The sequence below is a fragment of the Myiozetetes cayanensis genome, unplaced genomic scaffold (genome assembly GCF_022539395.1).
Source record: "Myiozetetes cayanensis isolate MyiCay16 unplaced genomic scaffold, myiCay2020 scf26, whole genome shotgun sequence".
Taxonomy (NCBI): domain Eukaryota; kingdom Metazoa; phylum Chordata; class Aves; order Passeriformes; family Tyrannidae; genus Myiozetetes; species Myiozetetes cayanensis.
Genome location: NW_026087477.1, coordinates 3,378,016 through 3,392,103, shown reverse-complemented (window position 1 = coordinate 3,392,103; position 14,088 = coordinate 3,378,016). Strand labels below are relative to the sequence as shown.

General features: G+C 51.6%; 3 protein-coding genes across 4 annotated transcripts; 1 reads left to right on the top strand and 2 right to left on the bottom strand.

Moving 5' to 3' along the window:
* Window positions 1-739: 739 nt before the first annotated feature.
* On the bottom strand, window positions 740-3,346 carry LOC126643118 (granzyme G-like). Its single transcript, XM_050321272.1, has 5 exons — window positions 3,283-3,346; window positions 3,029-3,191; window positions 1,636-1,777; window positions 1,313-1,540; window positions 740-877 (listed from the first exon to the last, which is right to left on the bottom strand). Exons 1-5 carry the CDS (start codon window positions 3,344-3,346, stop codon window positions 740-742), a joined length of 735 nt encoding a protein of 244 aa, XP_050177229.1.
* Window positions 3,347-5,635: 2,289 nt separating this feature from the next.
* Window positions 5,636-7,605, bottom strand: LOC126643030 (mast cell protease 1A-like). 2 transcript variants are annotated; one of them, XM_050321143.1, is made up of 5 exons: window positions 7,519-7,605; window positions 7,281-7,440; window positions 6,955-7,090; window positions 6,415-6,666; window positions 5,636-6,094 (listed from the first exon to the last, which is right to left on the bottom strand). In XM_050321143.1, the coding sequence occupies exons 1-5, from the start codon at window positions 7,580-7,582 to the stop codon at window positions 5,960-5,962; spliced, it is 747 nt and encodes a 248-aa protein (XP_050177100.1). In that variant the 5' UTR covers window positions 7,583-7,605; the 3' UTR covers window positions 5,636-5,959. The 2 variants fall into 2 exon arrangements, with proteins under 2 accessions (XP_050177100.1, XP_050177101.1); XM_050321144.1 differs by having other exon boundaries at window positions 7,281-7,425.
* Window positions 7,606-12,058: 4,453 nt separating this feature from the next.
* Window positions 12,059-13,285, top strand: S1PR4 (sphingosine-1-phosphate receptor 4). The gene has a single exon (XM_050321184.1). It carries the CDS (start codon window positions 12,059-12,061, stop codon window positions 13,283-13,285), a length of 1,227 nt encoding a protein of 408 aa, XP_050177141.1.
* The last annotated feature ends 803 nt before the right edge of the window (window positions 13,286-14,088 follow it).

Here is a 14,088-nt window from a genome sequence, read left to right as displayed (position 1 = left end):
GGAGAAGCTTCCAGCTTGAGATTCAGCTGTCTAAGCAGTGACTTTCTTCTGAGCTGTTCTGGACTAAAGCCAGTAGCCAAGAGAAATCCAAATCACATCAAGAAAAAGGCTTTCAAATGCAGATGCAATTTATTGTTTTATGTATTCTTACAACAATGGAGCTACAGAATAGGGGAGAAAGGAGGCAGTAGGTTTCAGAGGTAGGGGACAGCAGTAGCAGTAGTGAAGCAGGAACTGAAAGTGTCTTCCTTGGAGCTTGGGCAACCTTAAAACCTCTGGGATTGGCCAAAGGGCACCCAAACATCTGGTGTAACACATGCAAAGGTCAGGGAGGATGCTGTTCTTTGGATCCCTCTGATCTAGCTATGTAGCCTTCCCCAAAGGATGACAGAGATCCCAGCAGCTACTGACACCTCTTCTGGGGCTGCCCTGCTGCTTCCCCTTTAGAGCTGTAGCCACAACCAGCTTGACAAAGGGGTAAATCAGGGCAGCAGTGTGGAAGCACACACTGTGTGACCAGGCACTCCCCAGTTTGCACAGGGAATAAATGCAGTCGAGGCCTGATCTCTGTGCTGAGCCCCCCACTGGCATAGCTCAGCTTTGCCACAGAGAAGTCCTTGTCACACCCATGAGGATCAGTGTAAGATATTTCCCAGTGAGAAAGGAAAAGAAAGCTGGTGAGGATGAGGCTCTGGTGTGTGAGTTCTCCAGGGCAGCAGCAGCTGCAGGGAGAACAGAGTCATGCTGACTTTATGACACTGTTAACCCAGGAAAGGTAATGAGCGATGTGTGTGTAGAAACCGGGCCAGTTGTTATGCCTGTAGGAGAAGATGCCATAGGCTTTGTTATTGCAGACCAGTGGATCCCCGGCATCACCCTGTGAAATGGAGGAGGAGAGAGATCAGTGCTGATTTATGTGGTGTCCCCAGGGAAAGTGTGCCTTTGCAAAGATCAGGGAGGCTGCAAATATCAGGACAGAGCTTCTCCAGGAGAAGCCTGGACTCGCAGTGGATGGGGATAGCTCTGGGTCCAAAAGGGGGCTGCTGGCAGCTTTGCTTGGGACCCAGCACAGCTACAACTGGACCAACACTGAAGCTTCATTTCTGCCCTTCTGCTGGCTGCATATCCAAAACGTATTCCGACCAGCTACAAGACTAAGGGGGAACCCCTCTGGCCAAGCTATTATCCCGCTATGCTGCTGCAGTCTCCAGGGTCCTTTGCCATGGGAAGACAAGGATCTTCTTGTCCCTTCTGCTTCACCCAGGGATAAAACTGTCCCTACAGTCTTCTCCTCTCGAAGTCAGAGACTGACCTTTTCAGGTACCTCAGCAGATCTGCTGCGGCCACAAATCAAGTTTTCAGCAAGCCCAGGGTAGTGACTGAGGCAGTCCCTTTGTTTGATGATGGTGACAGTGGCTTCACGTAATGTGCCAGTGGGTGTCTTGTAGCCGACTACGCTGCACACAGTCCCACCACGAACTCTGGATTTTTCAAAGGAAATGGTCCTAACGTAGCTGTTGCTGGTGGCATTGCCATTCAGCTACGCAAAGGGGATAGAAAATACAGAAATAAGTGCTTGGCCTGTACATTTGCTGTGATGAAGGCTGTTCCCTTCCGCTCCGGGCGGGTAGTTACCTTCAGCAAGAGGATGTCATTTCCCTCCTTAGGACTGGTAAAGCGTGGGTGGCAGTGATACTCTTTGACTTCGAACTTTTGCCAGTTTTCCTCTTTCCTTTGGACTGTGTGGGCTCCAAGGATGACAGTCAGAGGTTTGTGGCTGATAAAATCAAGTACAGTGTATGCTGTTAGCTTTTTCCTGTCTTGCCTGGTAACACTGAGGCTCATCTCCCAAGGGTATGGCCAGGAGAGACCAGCCATGTGTATATATATTACATACATTATAGTGTGTGTGTGTGTGTGTGTGTGTGTGTGTGTATTCTCTCTCATATATATACTAATATATATGTAATATTAGCATAGATACACTGTATGCTATATATACAATAATAGTACACATATATAGTGTGTATAATATATACTTTCTATATACAGAATGTGCTATATATGCACATTTTAAGAAGAATGGTGGGAGCAAGGAGCTCTACCAGTGAATCTGCGCAGACAAGAGGCAGAGCAAGTTCCTGTCTTACAGGCAGAGTCTGCAAGGTTCTTTTGCCTCTAGATCTCAAACTGGGCAGATTTGCTTCAATGCTGCTGCTGAGTGGTAATATGTGGACTGTTGGTCTGTGGAAGTCAAGGGATTTCTGAATCAGGAGCCTTCTCTGTCCCTTTACTTGCCTTTACATCACCTGCAGAAGGGACTGCCTTGGAAAAATTGGGAGGACCTTGGGTACATGCATCTCCCAGGTGAGACCTGGGCATCCAGGCTCCTGGGTTCTGCTCGTCTTCCCTTTTGCTGCTCAAGTGTGGGCACTGGCCCTGAACCTGGGTCACTGGCATCAGGGCAGATCTGTTAGCCCTGAGGCGTGCAGTAGCTACACCCAGAGTCATGTACATATAGAAAAGCCCTCCTGCCTGTCCATGCCCCAGGCTGTCCAGCTGGAGGGATGGAAAAGGGCTGGGCAAGCAGCTTGCTCATAGTAGGTAATTCTGCAAACAGTCTCAAACAGTCTCTTGGTGGCAGAAAGGGCAAAGCCTGACAACAGCCATCCCTGCCATGCCAGCAGGTCAGTGCCAGCAAGGGAAGAAGCCACTCTGACCTCTGGATGGCATCTGGAAAGAATAAAATGAGTCATGGAAAAGGAATAAAAAAATAAAGGTAAGTATATGAGGGTGGGCTGGGGAGAGAGACAGAGAAGGCTGCAGGGAGAGCTGTTGTGGTGCCTTCCCCTCAGCTGTGCCCTGCCCCACAGCACAGCCTATGCTCCCTTCTGAGAAAAGAGTCTGCCCATGGCCATGTGGGAAGCGACTCCAACTCTTAGACCTCTGTGCAGGAGACGTTACCCGGGTCATGGTGGTGCGATGATCTCGCTGCACCAGGTGCTGTATGAACACAGCAAAAACTTACACAAGGCACTGAGCTGCTGTCATCACCCAATTCGGGGCCACAAGGAACCCTCCGCAGGAATGGTTGTTCTTTCCTTGCAGATAGGCCATGTAGGGTGTGGAGGGTGTCCTGGCTTCACCTCCTCCCTCCCTCTGATTCCAGGAATAATCTGAAACGGATAGGACTGAGGAGAAGGGGATTGGAGGGCACAGGACATGCTGTCTGGGACTCATCCTTCCCCAACCCTCTCCTTGCCTCCAGCCCACTCTACTTACTGGTGTTGACTGGGGGCCACATCACCAGCAGGAGAGGGAGCAGGAGAGTCTGCAGGTGCTCCATCATGGTGTTCTGGGCTTCAGTGGATCCCTTAGAGGTGAGGTGCAGCCAGGGTCTCTTCCTGCTCCCATCAAGGTTTTATAGCCTGAGACCAGACTCCAGGAAACCACAGAAGTCAGACTCATCTCTGCATCTCTCCACAAGTTGCATACCTCAGCAATCTGAGAGGGGAATTCAGTCAGACTTAGCCTTGGGCATCAACCCACCTTCATCTTGGGCCTGATCTGGGGTATCTGACATCCTTCTAAACTCAAAGCCAATTTTGGGTCATTGCCTTTGTGCTAGAAGCTATGGGGAACATGCTCACCCTTATCTCTTTGACTTCCAGTGGGGTCTTTCCTTGCAGCTTCTATTTGTTGCAAACTCTCTTAATTTTCATCGTGAACCCTACAAGATCAAGATTTCTTTCACCTGATGCACCAGTTCCAAAGACCGTGAAGTGGTAGTTGAGGACTTTCCTGCTCTCTCTCAGTTGGTGTAGTCTTGTCTAATGGAGCAAAATTGCTGTGAATGTGTTTATAACACTGCACTAATATTAGGAAGAAATTCTTGGCTGTGAGGGTGGTGAGGCCCTGACCCAGGTTACCCTGAGAAGCTGTGGCTGCCTCATCCCTGGAAGTGTTCCAGACCAGGTTGGATGGGGCACAGAGCACCACCACTTGGTCTAGTGGAAGATGTCCCTGTCCATGACTGGGGCATGGAATGAGATGACCCCTAAGGGCCCTTCCAACTCAAACCATTCTGTGATTCTATGATAAGGGCAAAGTTTGAACATTCACAGTTCAGCTGTGACGAAATGGGGCTGACACTTCCTTGCTGCTCTTGCTAACTGACGGTAAATTTGCTTTCCTCTCTGCCTCCAGTGCCACAGGGTAAACCCCAGTTTTAAGCTTAAAGGTTCCTATTCTCGTGCAAAGATTGCAAGGGTTGGAGCTTCAAGGAAAACCCTGACGTGACAAAGATTCATACTGCAGAGATAAGCAGCTGTAGCCTGTTCACTTGCAGATTTCCTAGCTGATAGCAGCTGTGAGCAAAAGCCCAAACATGGAACTTTCTCAGTTTCCCCGGGGCAGCCTGGGTGGAGAAGGCAAAGGTGACATAGTTTCCCTTTGTCCTAGGCAGAAACATGGAGGACATATGAGCAGACATCAGGGCAGACTGTAGGCCATTTCCTCCCTCTGATGGAACTGACTAGTGGGAGACTTCGAAAAACCATGAGAGCAGGGCAAGCACCCCCTTCCTTTGGATTGCACACACTTTCTACATGTTTAAAATTCCCCACTGGTTTTCCCCACCACAAACCTGCTTAGTCTCCTCTTGAATTTCCACAAACATCTGTCATTCTGTGCCAGAATGCTCAGCAGCTCAGTTATTTACCAATGCATTGTCCCTGTCCCTCATCATCTCCTCCAGGAAGCTCTAGCCCTCTCTGTATACAAGAGGTGCTACCAGAAATTAACTAGAGCAAAGGAGATAATTGCTCAGAGGGCAGGTTGTTTTTCTTCTGGTGCAGACCATGGAAAGAGGTTCAGACTCCAGTGCAGGAGTTGTCTGAAAACAGTACTCAAGCATGCTTTGTGGGCGAGGCTTGTCTCTGAGCATCATCCAGCTGAGGGAGAGCTGTAAGCCTTTGGGTTTGGGCTACCACTGGAACAGACTGTGCCAAGAGGGACAGAAACATGCCAGCCAACCTCACAGCAGACAGCCCCCAGACAGGACTCCCCCTTGCCTCCTCTCTGGGATCCTAAAGCTCTGCCCCTGGCATCTCAACAGGTACCTTTCCCTATGCCAAGGCCACCATCCACAAAAAGTCCAGTGAAGCATCCTACAGCCTGCTGTTTTGGCTGCACTCTAGGTGCAACATCTAGGGTGCAACATCTCCCAACCATAAGGTCCCTGCAGAGGGGATAGTTTACTCTGCAGACAATGGCAGCTTTTGAGTCCTGGTACCTGCTGATGCGTCACGTCCTGTCAGCTGTCAGCTGCTTCCAGGAAGGTGATAATGATGCTGAAGTCGGTAAATTGAGTGTGTGCCCATCACTTTTCCCACCCTATTTCTAACTGTTTTTTTTCTCCTTGCAAAACTCTCATTATTCCCATGACCCCAGGAAGGGCAACCACAGCTCTTGTTTCCGAGCTTGCCAGAGATTCAGGGTGCAGAGCCATGACTGCTACTGCCCCAAAGGTCTGGTCTCTTGCTTGCAGTTGCCAGACCCTCCCTCCTTCTCTCTATGGCAAGGCCACAGGAAAGACAACACACACTGGGAAATGCAGCTCTGAGTTTACTGTGGATGTTTTAAGTGCAGCGAGGTTCAAGAAGGGACAGTGTTATCTCTGAAGGAAATGGGGTCTGTTGTGGCATAGCCTCTTTCTGTCCCATTAGGGACTATCCCTGCCTCTGTCAGGGTGTTTAACATGGCCCTGAAGTGGCTGCCTGAGATAGGCAGGGAATGGGACAGCCAGCAGCCTCAGAGCAGAATGAAGGGGACCCTCATGCGCACCAAGCCACTTGGGTTCCCAAGGAGAGGAGGGAGTTGAGCCTTCAGCAGGGACAGGAAGGAAGCCATTGCAATCTCCAGGGCTACATCAGAGATGGAGCAAGTGCCGTGGCTGCTGCTACTTCTTCATGACTTTTTTGATCCAGGGCAGGTAGTTGGAGATGCGGGTGTAGACCCCGGGTGGAGCCTCATACCCAAAGGAAACAATGCCTTGTGCCACTTTATTGCATACCAGGGGCCCACCAGAATCTCCCTGTGGACAGATGAGACTGATTTTAGAGGCCTCTTCCCTGTGTGAATAGATTTTCCCCTGGTCTCTCCCTGCCTAGGGAGGCTGTGGCTCTGCTGCTGCCCCACATGCCCACCCAGCTGGAGGAGCTGCCCCAAGCTGGTGAGTTGGACCTCTACCTCTGGTACTGTGCAGGGACTGTGGTGTCAAGGTGTCCAAAGAGCTGGTCCATATGGGAGCTACAGATCAAATACTTGTTGCCTGCCCTGGGAACGAGCTCCATCTGTGGCAGCAGCAGCATCTGCTCTCAGAGAGCCAAATCCCAGCCTGCTGGCAGCCCTTACCTGGCTGGAATCCTTCAGCTCATGGAAGCTGCCGGCACAGACCATGCCAGTGTCAAGATGCGGATAGAAGAGGATGCATTTTCTGCGACTGTAGATGGAGACTTTGGTTTCAAAGAGCTTGTTGGTCGCCTGGTCGTCGTCAATCAGACCCCAGCCGGCAATGCTGCACTTAGTGCCTGTGGGGAGGTCACTGCTGGTCTTAGGCAGTGGAATGGTCTTGACGTAGTCATTGAGAGTGGCCTTTGATGTCAACTGGGAGAAAGCAGGGTTTTGGAGAAGGTTATGAGTAGAAGAGCTGAAAGATGCTTTCTGCACAGAGGAAGGAGAGGTCTAGCAGGACATGTGCCACTGTAAGCTCCGATGAGCTCCTGTGAACATGGCATGTGTCTCCAAGCCCTGCCTGTGGTTCCCTCCCAGGTCCCTCCCAGTCTTGCCTGCCTCCAGGAGTTTGAGCAGAAGCAGCTTTGCCGAGGTGGACCCTGCCAGACCCACAGCCCCATCCCACCTTCTGCCCCACTGCCCACTGCAGAACTGACTTGCCTTGAGCAGCATGATGTCATTAGACACGGTGTCAGGGTCGTATTCAGGATGCATGTGGTATCTGAGAACTCCCCGGACCTGCTGGGTTGTTTCTGGTTTGTGGATGTTGTGAGCTCCCAGAATGACTGTGATATTCCTAGCCATAACAGTAGAGTGCAGAGGGGGCAATAAGGTTGGGTGTCACCCAGCTCCCTCCCCTTTGGCAGCAGGTGGAGAGAGCTGCACCGAACAGGAGGAAGAGGAACCTACTCCAAAAATGCTCCAGTGAAGGACATCATAGGTTAGGTGAGAAAGAAGGGGATAAAGCCCCCGTATGAAGTACTCACCCCATGCAGTGTGCGGCTGTCATCACCCAGTCAGGGGCCACCAGGAAGCCCCCACAGGCAAGCGTCCCTACCTTCAGGTATGCCATGTAAGGGTGGGAGTGGGGCTGCGCCTCATGGCCCCCCACAATCTGACCCTGTAGAGCACCTGCAAGACACCCCACTGCAGGATGAGCCAGTGGCTCCTGAGATGAGAGCCCAGACGAGCAGCCTCGCAACAGCTTGCAGACCCCCAGCTTACTGGCACTGGCCCATGGGCAGGAGAGCAGGAGCAGCAGGGCCAACAGTGGCTGAGGCTGGCACATCTCTCCCACAGCTGGACACTCCTTCCAAGATGTATGTAAGTCTGAGTTTCCTCATGCCCAGAGGCTGGTTTTATACCCTGGAACCAGCTGTACCCAGCAGCCAGGAAACAATATGCAATGGGCTGATTGTGCTAATCAGAGCAGGGCAGCACCCCTGTAGGTCTGTGGGCATCACTGCTGCCCTGGTCTGCTCAGTGCCCATGTGGCCTGTGGCTGTGATTGATGAGCGATAGTACGAGACAGAAAGGCCAGGGCAGAGAGAGCCTGGTACACCCCTGTCCCAAAGCCTCAGGGATGCTAACCCTGTTCTAGGGTGTTTTTTAGGTGTGATTTAACATTTCTCCCACAGTTTCTGTTTAATGTTCTTGTCTTGAGGAAATGCAAGATTTTAAAGAAAAGCCACTCAAAACACAATCAACAAAACTTTGCCATTTAAGGTCATTAATGTGGTCTAGAGGAGATATAATCCCGAAACCTTTTCTTTCAATATTCTTGTTTACCTTCAAATCAAAAGATGCGCTTCAGAGACTCTTTTCCTACAGAGACTCACCATCACCAACACCCGCTTTCAATGAACTGACACCCAGACACAACAACTGTGCTTGGGAAATTTATTTGAGCACTGTTAAGGGCAGGGTCTCCAGTGTTTGGTGTCAGCCCAAGTTAGAGGGGCCTTGCTGACTCTTCTTGGCTACTCTGGGTCCAGAAGCACCATGCCAGGTTGGGGACTACATTGTGCCTCTTTAAAGAGGACTGCCTGCTGCTATACAGCAGAAGAGACCAAAGTGAGGAAATGCAACCACCCAACTGCCAGGAGTGATCAGTCATTTTTAAACCAGCACAACTCCACCCTTCCTGGAGCAGAAAAACACCTGTGGGCAAGTGGATGCCTTGGCTAATGTTGGGCTGTGCTAGGGCCATGCAACGGGACAGGATGGGTGGGTGGGGAGGTGGGGATGCAGGACATTAGATGAGGATGCCAGCTGTTCATGAGCCAGCCTGGGGGCTACCTAACAGGGCCCACCAGGCGGAACTCTCACTAGAGTTTTGCCTACTTTTTTTTTTTAATCAAAATATCGGAAAATACGAGTTTTAATCAGGACTGTGCAGCACCACAGCAGGAAAACCTCAACAGAAACCGTCGATGTTTTATCTTGCACTTGTAACTTGCTGTCTTTTTCCTTGCAGCTGCTTGTGGCCCCCTACGATCTGGGACCGGACACCATCCTGAGACCAGCAGTCCCGGGGAAGGAGGGACTGGGCAGGCCACTGGCCACGGACCCAGGGAGCTGGGCTTCAGGCTGCTGCTGTCCTGTTCTCTCTGGCATCCCCAACTGCAAACAAATTCCTCCCTCTGGGCCCCAGGTGCTTTTGCCTTCCTGCTGACCTCTGGAGAGTTCCAGGGCTTCTGCTGCTAAGGTGACTCATATGAGCATCCATCAACACCTGCTCTGGCCATAGATTTTGTAGGGGGTCCACAGTGCTGCAGCTGCCACCCATGCCTCCCCTGGTCCTTCCAAACCCAGGATTCAGCAGCTATCAGGCAGTTGCAAGTAGGTCATAGTTTTTATCTGGAGGAAAGACATGAGAAATATTGCGGGATTGGGTGTCCCAACCCTGCCTCACTTCATTGTGAAGAAAGAACACCTGAAATTAAATGGCAGCAAAGGAGAAGTACCAAGATAAAGCTCAGCCTGTGTCTGTGCAGATAGCTGTACAACAGGAACTCTGACTTGTGTTGGTGCCCAGCCAAGGGAAAACTCTCACTTGCCCCCAGCCATGGAGTTGGGCACTCCAAACCTCAAGTCTGGTGGCAGCAGCTTTGAGGAGGACATGGTGCTGGATTTGTGCCAGCCATCTGTGCTCTACTAAGCAAATTCCATGGAGGGCAGGGGACCCAAGAACCTATCCCCAGGCTCCTCTGGGGATGGGACCCTACTCTGACTTACTGTGAGGTGGGAGCAGTGTCTGAGGTGCGTGGTGATCTGCAGTGGGGAGGAGTTTGGAGGCAGAAGTGAGTGGGAGGGCTGGAAGGGTTGAAACATAGCTGGTACACATCTCAGGCAGCTTCCCAGAGCTGGTCCCCCTCTCTTTATGCAACATACCTCACAGATAGCCAAGCCCATTCTGCCATGGAATGACCAAACAAACCAGACGCTAGGACAAGCAAGGAACAAGGCTTTGCCTCACTGGAAATAATCAGCACTGTCTTTTAGGCAATACCTGATGTGCTTGTGTAGAGGGCATTAGGAAGAGCCTCCAATATTTTGCTGGTCCAGAGGACCTGGCACCCCATGGGTGTGTCAACCTGTCCCAGCTGCTCATCTGCCTTCAGCCTTCCTGCCATTAAAAGTGTTTGCCTCCTACCGATCCCCTGCTCTCCACAGATCCTCCCCTGCAAAGAGCTCATTCCTGTCAGGAATCTCTGTTCTGAGATTCCTCACATGCTGCCAGCTCTTTGAGAAGCTACTTAGGTTTCTTGAAAAGGCAAATTTCTCCATTCTCTGATCTTTCAGGAACACTCCACCTGATCTTTCAGGAACACTCCACCAGTTCTGTCCTGAGCAGACACATTAGCTGGAGGCTCATCCTGAAGCAAGAGCAAAGTGAGGGTGATGTGTAAGGATACACAATGACCCTTTGGATTCCAGTTCTTCACAGGGAGAAGCAGCCCAGACCATTTGGGAGTGTGCTCTTTGTTCTGAACATGCAAACCTGCACTCCTCTGAACTGAGCTGTACTCCTGGCCCAGTCTTCCTGCTGATTTCCGCTCCTTCAATCTTGGGGTCATCTGCTGACTTTATCAGCATGAGTTTCTTTCCACACTGCTGATAAAATGCCAAAAGAACAGCTGAAAGGGTGAAGGTGGAGGATGGAGCCCTCAGCTTTTGATGAGAACTGCTCTTGCTTGCACATGACTTCCTGCAGCAGGAGTCCCCTATGCATTTTCCACTTGTCTATGCTGCCATCCAGCCTAGAATCTCTCCACTCATCCAGCAGTGAATAGACTCCCTGGAGAACTCCCTGTTTGCCATGCTGATGGAAGAAGTCACACTTCATGAATTTGTGCCAGTCTGGAGTTAGAACACAGGTGAAAGTAGCACAGCTTCTGCTATGATCCTGAGTTAAAAGGTCCCCCATCTTTCTTTTATCTATGCCTTTTTGCAGATGATTTGGGTGGGGTCCATCCTCCACACAGAATGTGGTTGATGTTGTAACTTCCCTTTTTCAACTTTGATAGGTAGAAGTCTCACTTATTTTGCACAAGGAGCTCTCCCCTCTACCTGCTCTGTGCTGGGCCTTGGATAAGCAGCTGGAGAGCACTGCCAAATGCTGAACCTCCCTCCGGCAGCAAGAGCCTCATACCAGCCATGACAGGTGAGTCATAAGGCAAATTCCTAGCCACAATTGGGAACAGTACATTGCAAGACTCTCTCCAGTTGAGTTTTGCAGACACAAGGAATAGGTCTAATGATAGACATTAATATTACAGTCACATTTGGATTCCTTGGTTCGAATCTCAGTGCAGCACCTTGTGCTTTCTGCAATGGAAAGAGGCAGCCCTTTTTTGCCTCCTTCCCTGCCTGCGACCCAGACAACGGGAAGATTCTGGCCCATCTCTAGAAGGTGCTTGGAGAGTTGAAGCGGGGGGGCAGTGTCAGGGCACATGCTTAGCTTTGACCAGCTGGTTCCCTTTGAACTGGAAGGCGCTAAGCCCCATCTTCAGCCACATGGGTGCCTGGAGTTGCTGCACAGACTGCAGGACATGGATGGACCTGTTCTGAGAGAGTGGCAGGAGCTGGGCCCACAGAGAAGCCCAGAAGGGTGACAGCATGGAGCTTCCTCCTGAAGAAGGATGTATCTGAGCATGGGTGACGCACAGAGCAGTTGGTGAAGAGGCAGTTGCTCTCTTGCAGGCTTAGGGATGAATTTAGTGCCACAACAGGCAAAGCACTTAGTGTCTCACGCTGTCTCCTTTAATAGCTCTTACTAGCACTTGGTTCAGTTCAGCCCCACAGGCCTTACCCATCGAGGTGGGAGGTGTTACTCTGTTTGACCCAGACTGTTCTAACCCAAAGAGGGGCCTGACACATTATTTCATTCATGTCCCACCATCACAACCACAGCAAAGCTGACAAGAGCCAAACCCTTACCAAGAAATAGTGATAGCTATTAGAAACAGTATCCTCTCACTCACAACAGGAAACTTTATTAAACAACAGGAAGCCTTTGTTCACGGTGCACTTACAAAACACCTCACCCTCCTCTCCCCTTGCTCTTTCAGTGCTGCAGGGCTGACAGACAGGACTCACTCTCATCTTCACGCTGAGCAGGGCTGTTGGGTTTAGAGCCAGTCCTGTGTGGTAGAGTCTCAGAGCTACTTTAGCCCTTGAACAGAGGATCTGCTCTGCCCCAAACCCTACCTGATCCCTTCCTCCATCGTGTATCCCTTGGCTGCTGACCCAGACTCAGAAGATGGATGGTCCAGTGCTAAGCTGGCTGTTGAATCACTCCCTTCTCCTTCCACTGGACTCTGCTCAATATCCTGAGCTCAGACTTGACCTGCTCGACAAGAAAGGCTCCTGCCTGCAGCTGGCTGCCATGAGGAATGTGAACATCATCCTGCAGCACTACAACTTCACAGGCAAGCTAACCAACCGGCAGTCTGGGGACGAGGGCTTGGGTTTCATACGCACAACCTTCATCATCATCAGCTGTATCATCATCCTGGAGAACCTGCTCGTGCTGCTGGCCATCCTGCGGTGTCTGCGAGCCCGCCGCTGGGTCTATTCCTGCATTGCCAGCATCACTGTGAGTGACCTGCTTGCAGGAATTGCCTACCTCTCTAATCTCTGCCTCTCAGGCAAGAAGACCTTCCAGCTTTCACCTCCGCTCTGGTTCCTGCGGGAAGGCATCCTGTTCATTGCACTGGCTGCCTCCACCTTCAGCCTGCTTGTGACAGCCATCGAGCGTTATAGTGCCATGGTGAGGCCGATTGCTGAGAATGAAGCCAGCAAGACCCTGCGCTTACGCAGCCTGATCATTTCCTGCTGGCTGCTGGCCTTTGTCATAGGACTGCTCCCGCTGCTGGGCTGGAACTGCCTATGCGACTTCAGTGCCTGCTCTGTGCTCCTGCCTCTCTACTCCAAGAACTACATCCTTTTCTCCGTAGTCATGTTCAGCATCATCCTGCTGGGGATTATTGGCCTCTACATCTCCATCTTTCAACTGGTCCAGGCCAGTTCTAAGCAAACCAGTTCTCGGCACAGCCGCAAGCGTTCCCTGCGCTTGCTTAAGACTGTGCTGATGATCCTGGGAGCCTTCATCATCTGCTGGAGTCCTCTCTTTATCCTCTTGCTGTTTGATGTCTTCTGTGAGACCCAGACCTGCACACACCTCCACAGCCTGGACTGGACTTTGGCTCTGGCTTTGCTTAACTCAGGCGTCAACCCCATCATCTATTCCCTGAGGAGCGTGGAGGTGCGCCATGCTGTGGGAAGCCTGCTGTGCTGCTGCTGTGTCAGGGCTGGGCTTTGCAAGCCTGGGAACTGCATGGTCATCACAGATATCAACTCTGGCTCATCCACAGAGAGCTCACTGCGCTACCGAGAGAGTTTCCGCAGCTCTGTGGCACTGAATGCTAGGCCCAGAGCACCTCTCTCCAGCAACTCCAGTATGATGAGCAATCCCCCCAGCCTCTAAGAGGCCATGGGAAGAGCGAGAGGTGCCAGACAGCTCCCAGGACCTCATTCTGCTGGTCCTGACCTGGCAGAACTGTAGCCTACGTGCAACTCAGGCTGACCAGGGGCAGCCCCACCCCAGTTGTTAACTGAGAACAGGCTTTCCAGACCCATCAGACTGGGATGTTGCTTCAGTGTGGGTTCAGCACAGGGACAGGCATTGCTCCCAGGCTGGGAGAGAAAGATACGGGCACATTTTAGGACTGATGCTCTGCTGAGACAACTGCAGTGCCTAGGTTATAAGTGTGTGTGCTCTGTGTGTGCAGACAGACGCCCTACCTGCCCAAATGAGGGTATTTTGCCCCAGGGCACAGTGACAAGTAGGGTGGGCATCCCCAACCAGATGGCCCCCTCTACCCCTTCAGGTTGGGCTGGGTTAGCAGTGCTGCCACTTCACATCATGCAGGGCTGGAGGCGATACTTTTGAGTCTTCTCCTGCAGTTTACAGCCTTCTGGAACTGTTGTGATGGGCACAGCTGCTGGGAAAGAATGCAGAACAACTGGATTTGCAAGTGCAACTGTGTGCTGTTGTGGGGCAGATCCGAGCCAGGAACCAAGCGCCCACCTGCAGTGCAGCACAAACCAGCCAGAGGACAGCAGAGGGCTGCAGCAACAGCCTAGGCCCTCCTTGGAGTGCTGAGGTTGGGCACTATGCACGGCCAAATGCTGTGACAGTGCTTGCACTCTGGCAGCAAGAAGTGAGAGCCCTGCCCTGCCTCAGGGCATATGGGGCTTCACCTGCAGTGACAGCTTGGGCACTACCAC

Excerpts from the sequence above, each read along its gene's own strand:
- LOC126643030 (XM_050321143.1), bottom strand. The coding sequence starts at position 7,582 with ATGTGCCAGCCTCAGCCACTGTTGGCCCTGCTGCTCCTGCTCTCCTGC. Across the intron at positions 7,091-7,280 it reads ACAGCCGCACACTGCATGGG|GAATATCACAGTCATTCTGG; the intron begins GTGAGTACTTCA and ends TGTTATGGCTAG. Across the intron at positions 6,095-6,414 it reads AGCTGAAGGATTCCAGCCAG|GGAGATTCTGGTGGGCCCCT; the intron begins GTAAGGGCTGCC and ends ATCTGTCCACAG.
- LOC126643118 (XM_050321272.1), bottom strand. The coding sequence starts at position 3,346 with ATGGAGCACCTGCAGACTCTCCTGCTCCCTCTCCTGCTGGTGATGTGG. Across the intron at positions 1,778-3,028 it reads ACAGCAGCTCAGTGCCTTGT|CCACAAACCTCTGACTGTCA; the intron begins GTAAGTTTTTGC and ends TGATTTTATCAG. Across the intron at positions 1,541-1,635 it reads ATGACATCCTCTTGCTGAAG|CTGAATGGCAATGCCACCAG; the intron begins GTAACTACCCGC and ends CCCTTTGCGTAG.
- S1PR4 (XM_050321184.1), top strand. The coding sequence starts at position 12,059 with ATGGATGGTCCAGTGCTAAGCTGGCTGTTGAATCACTCCCTTCTCCTT.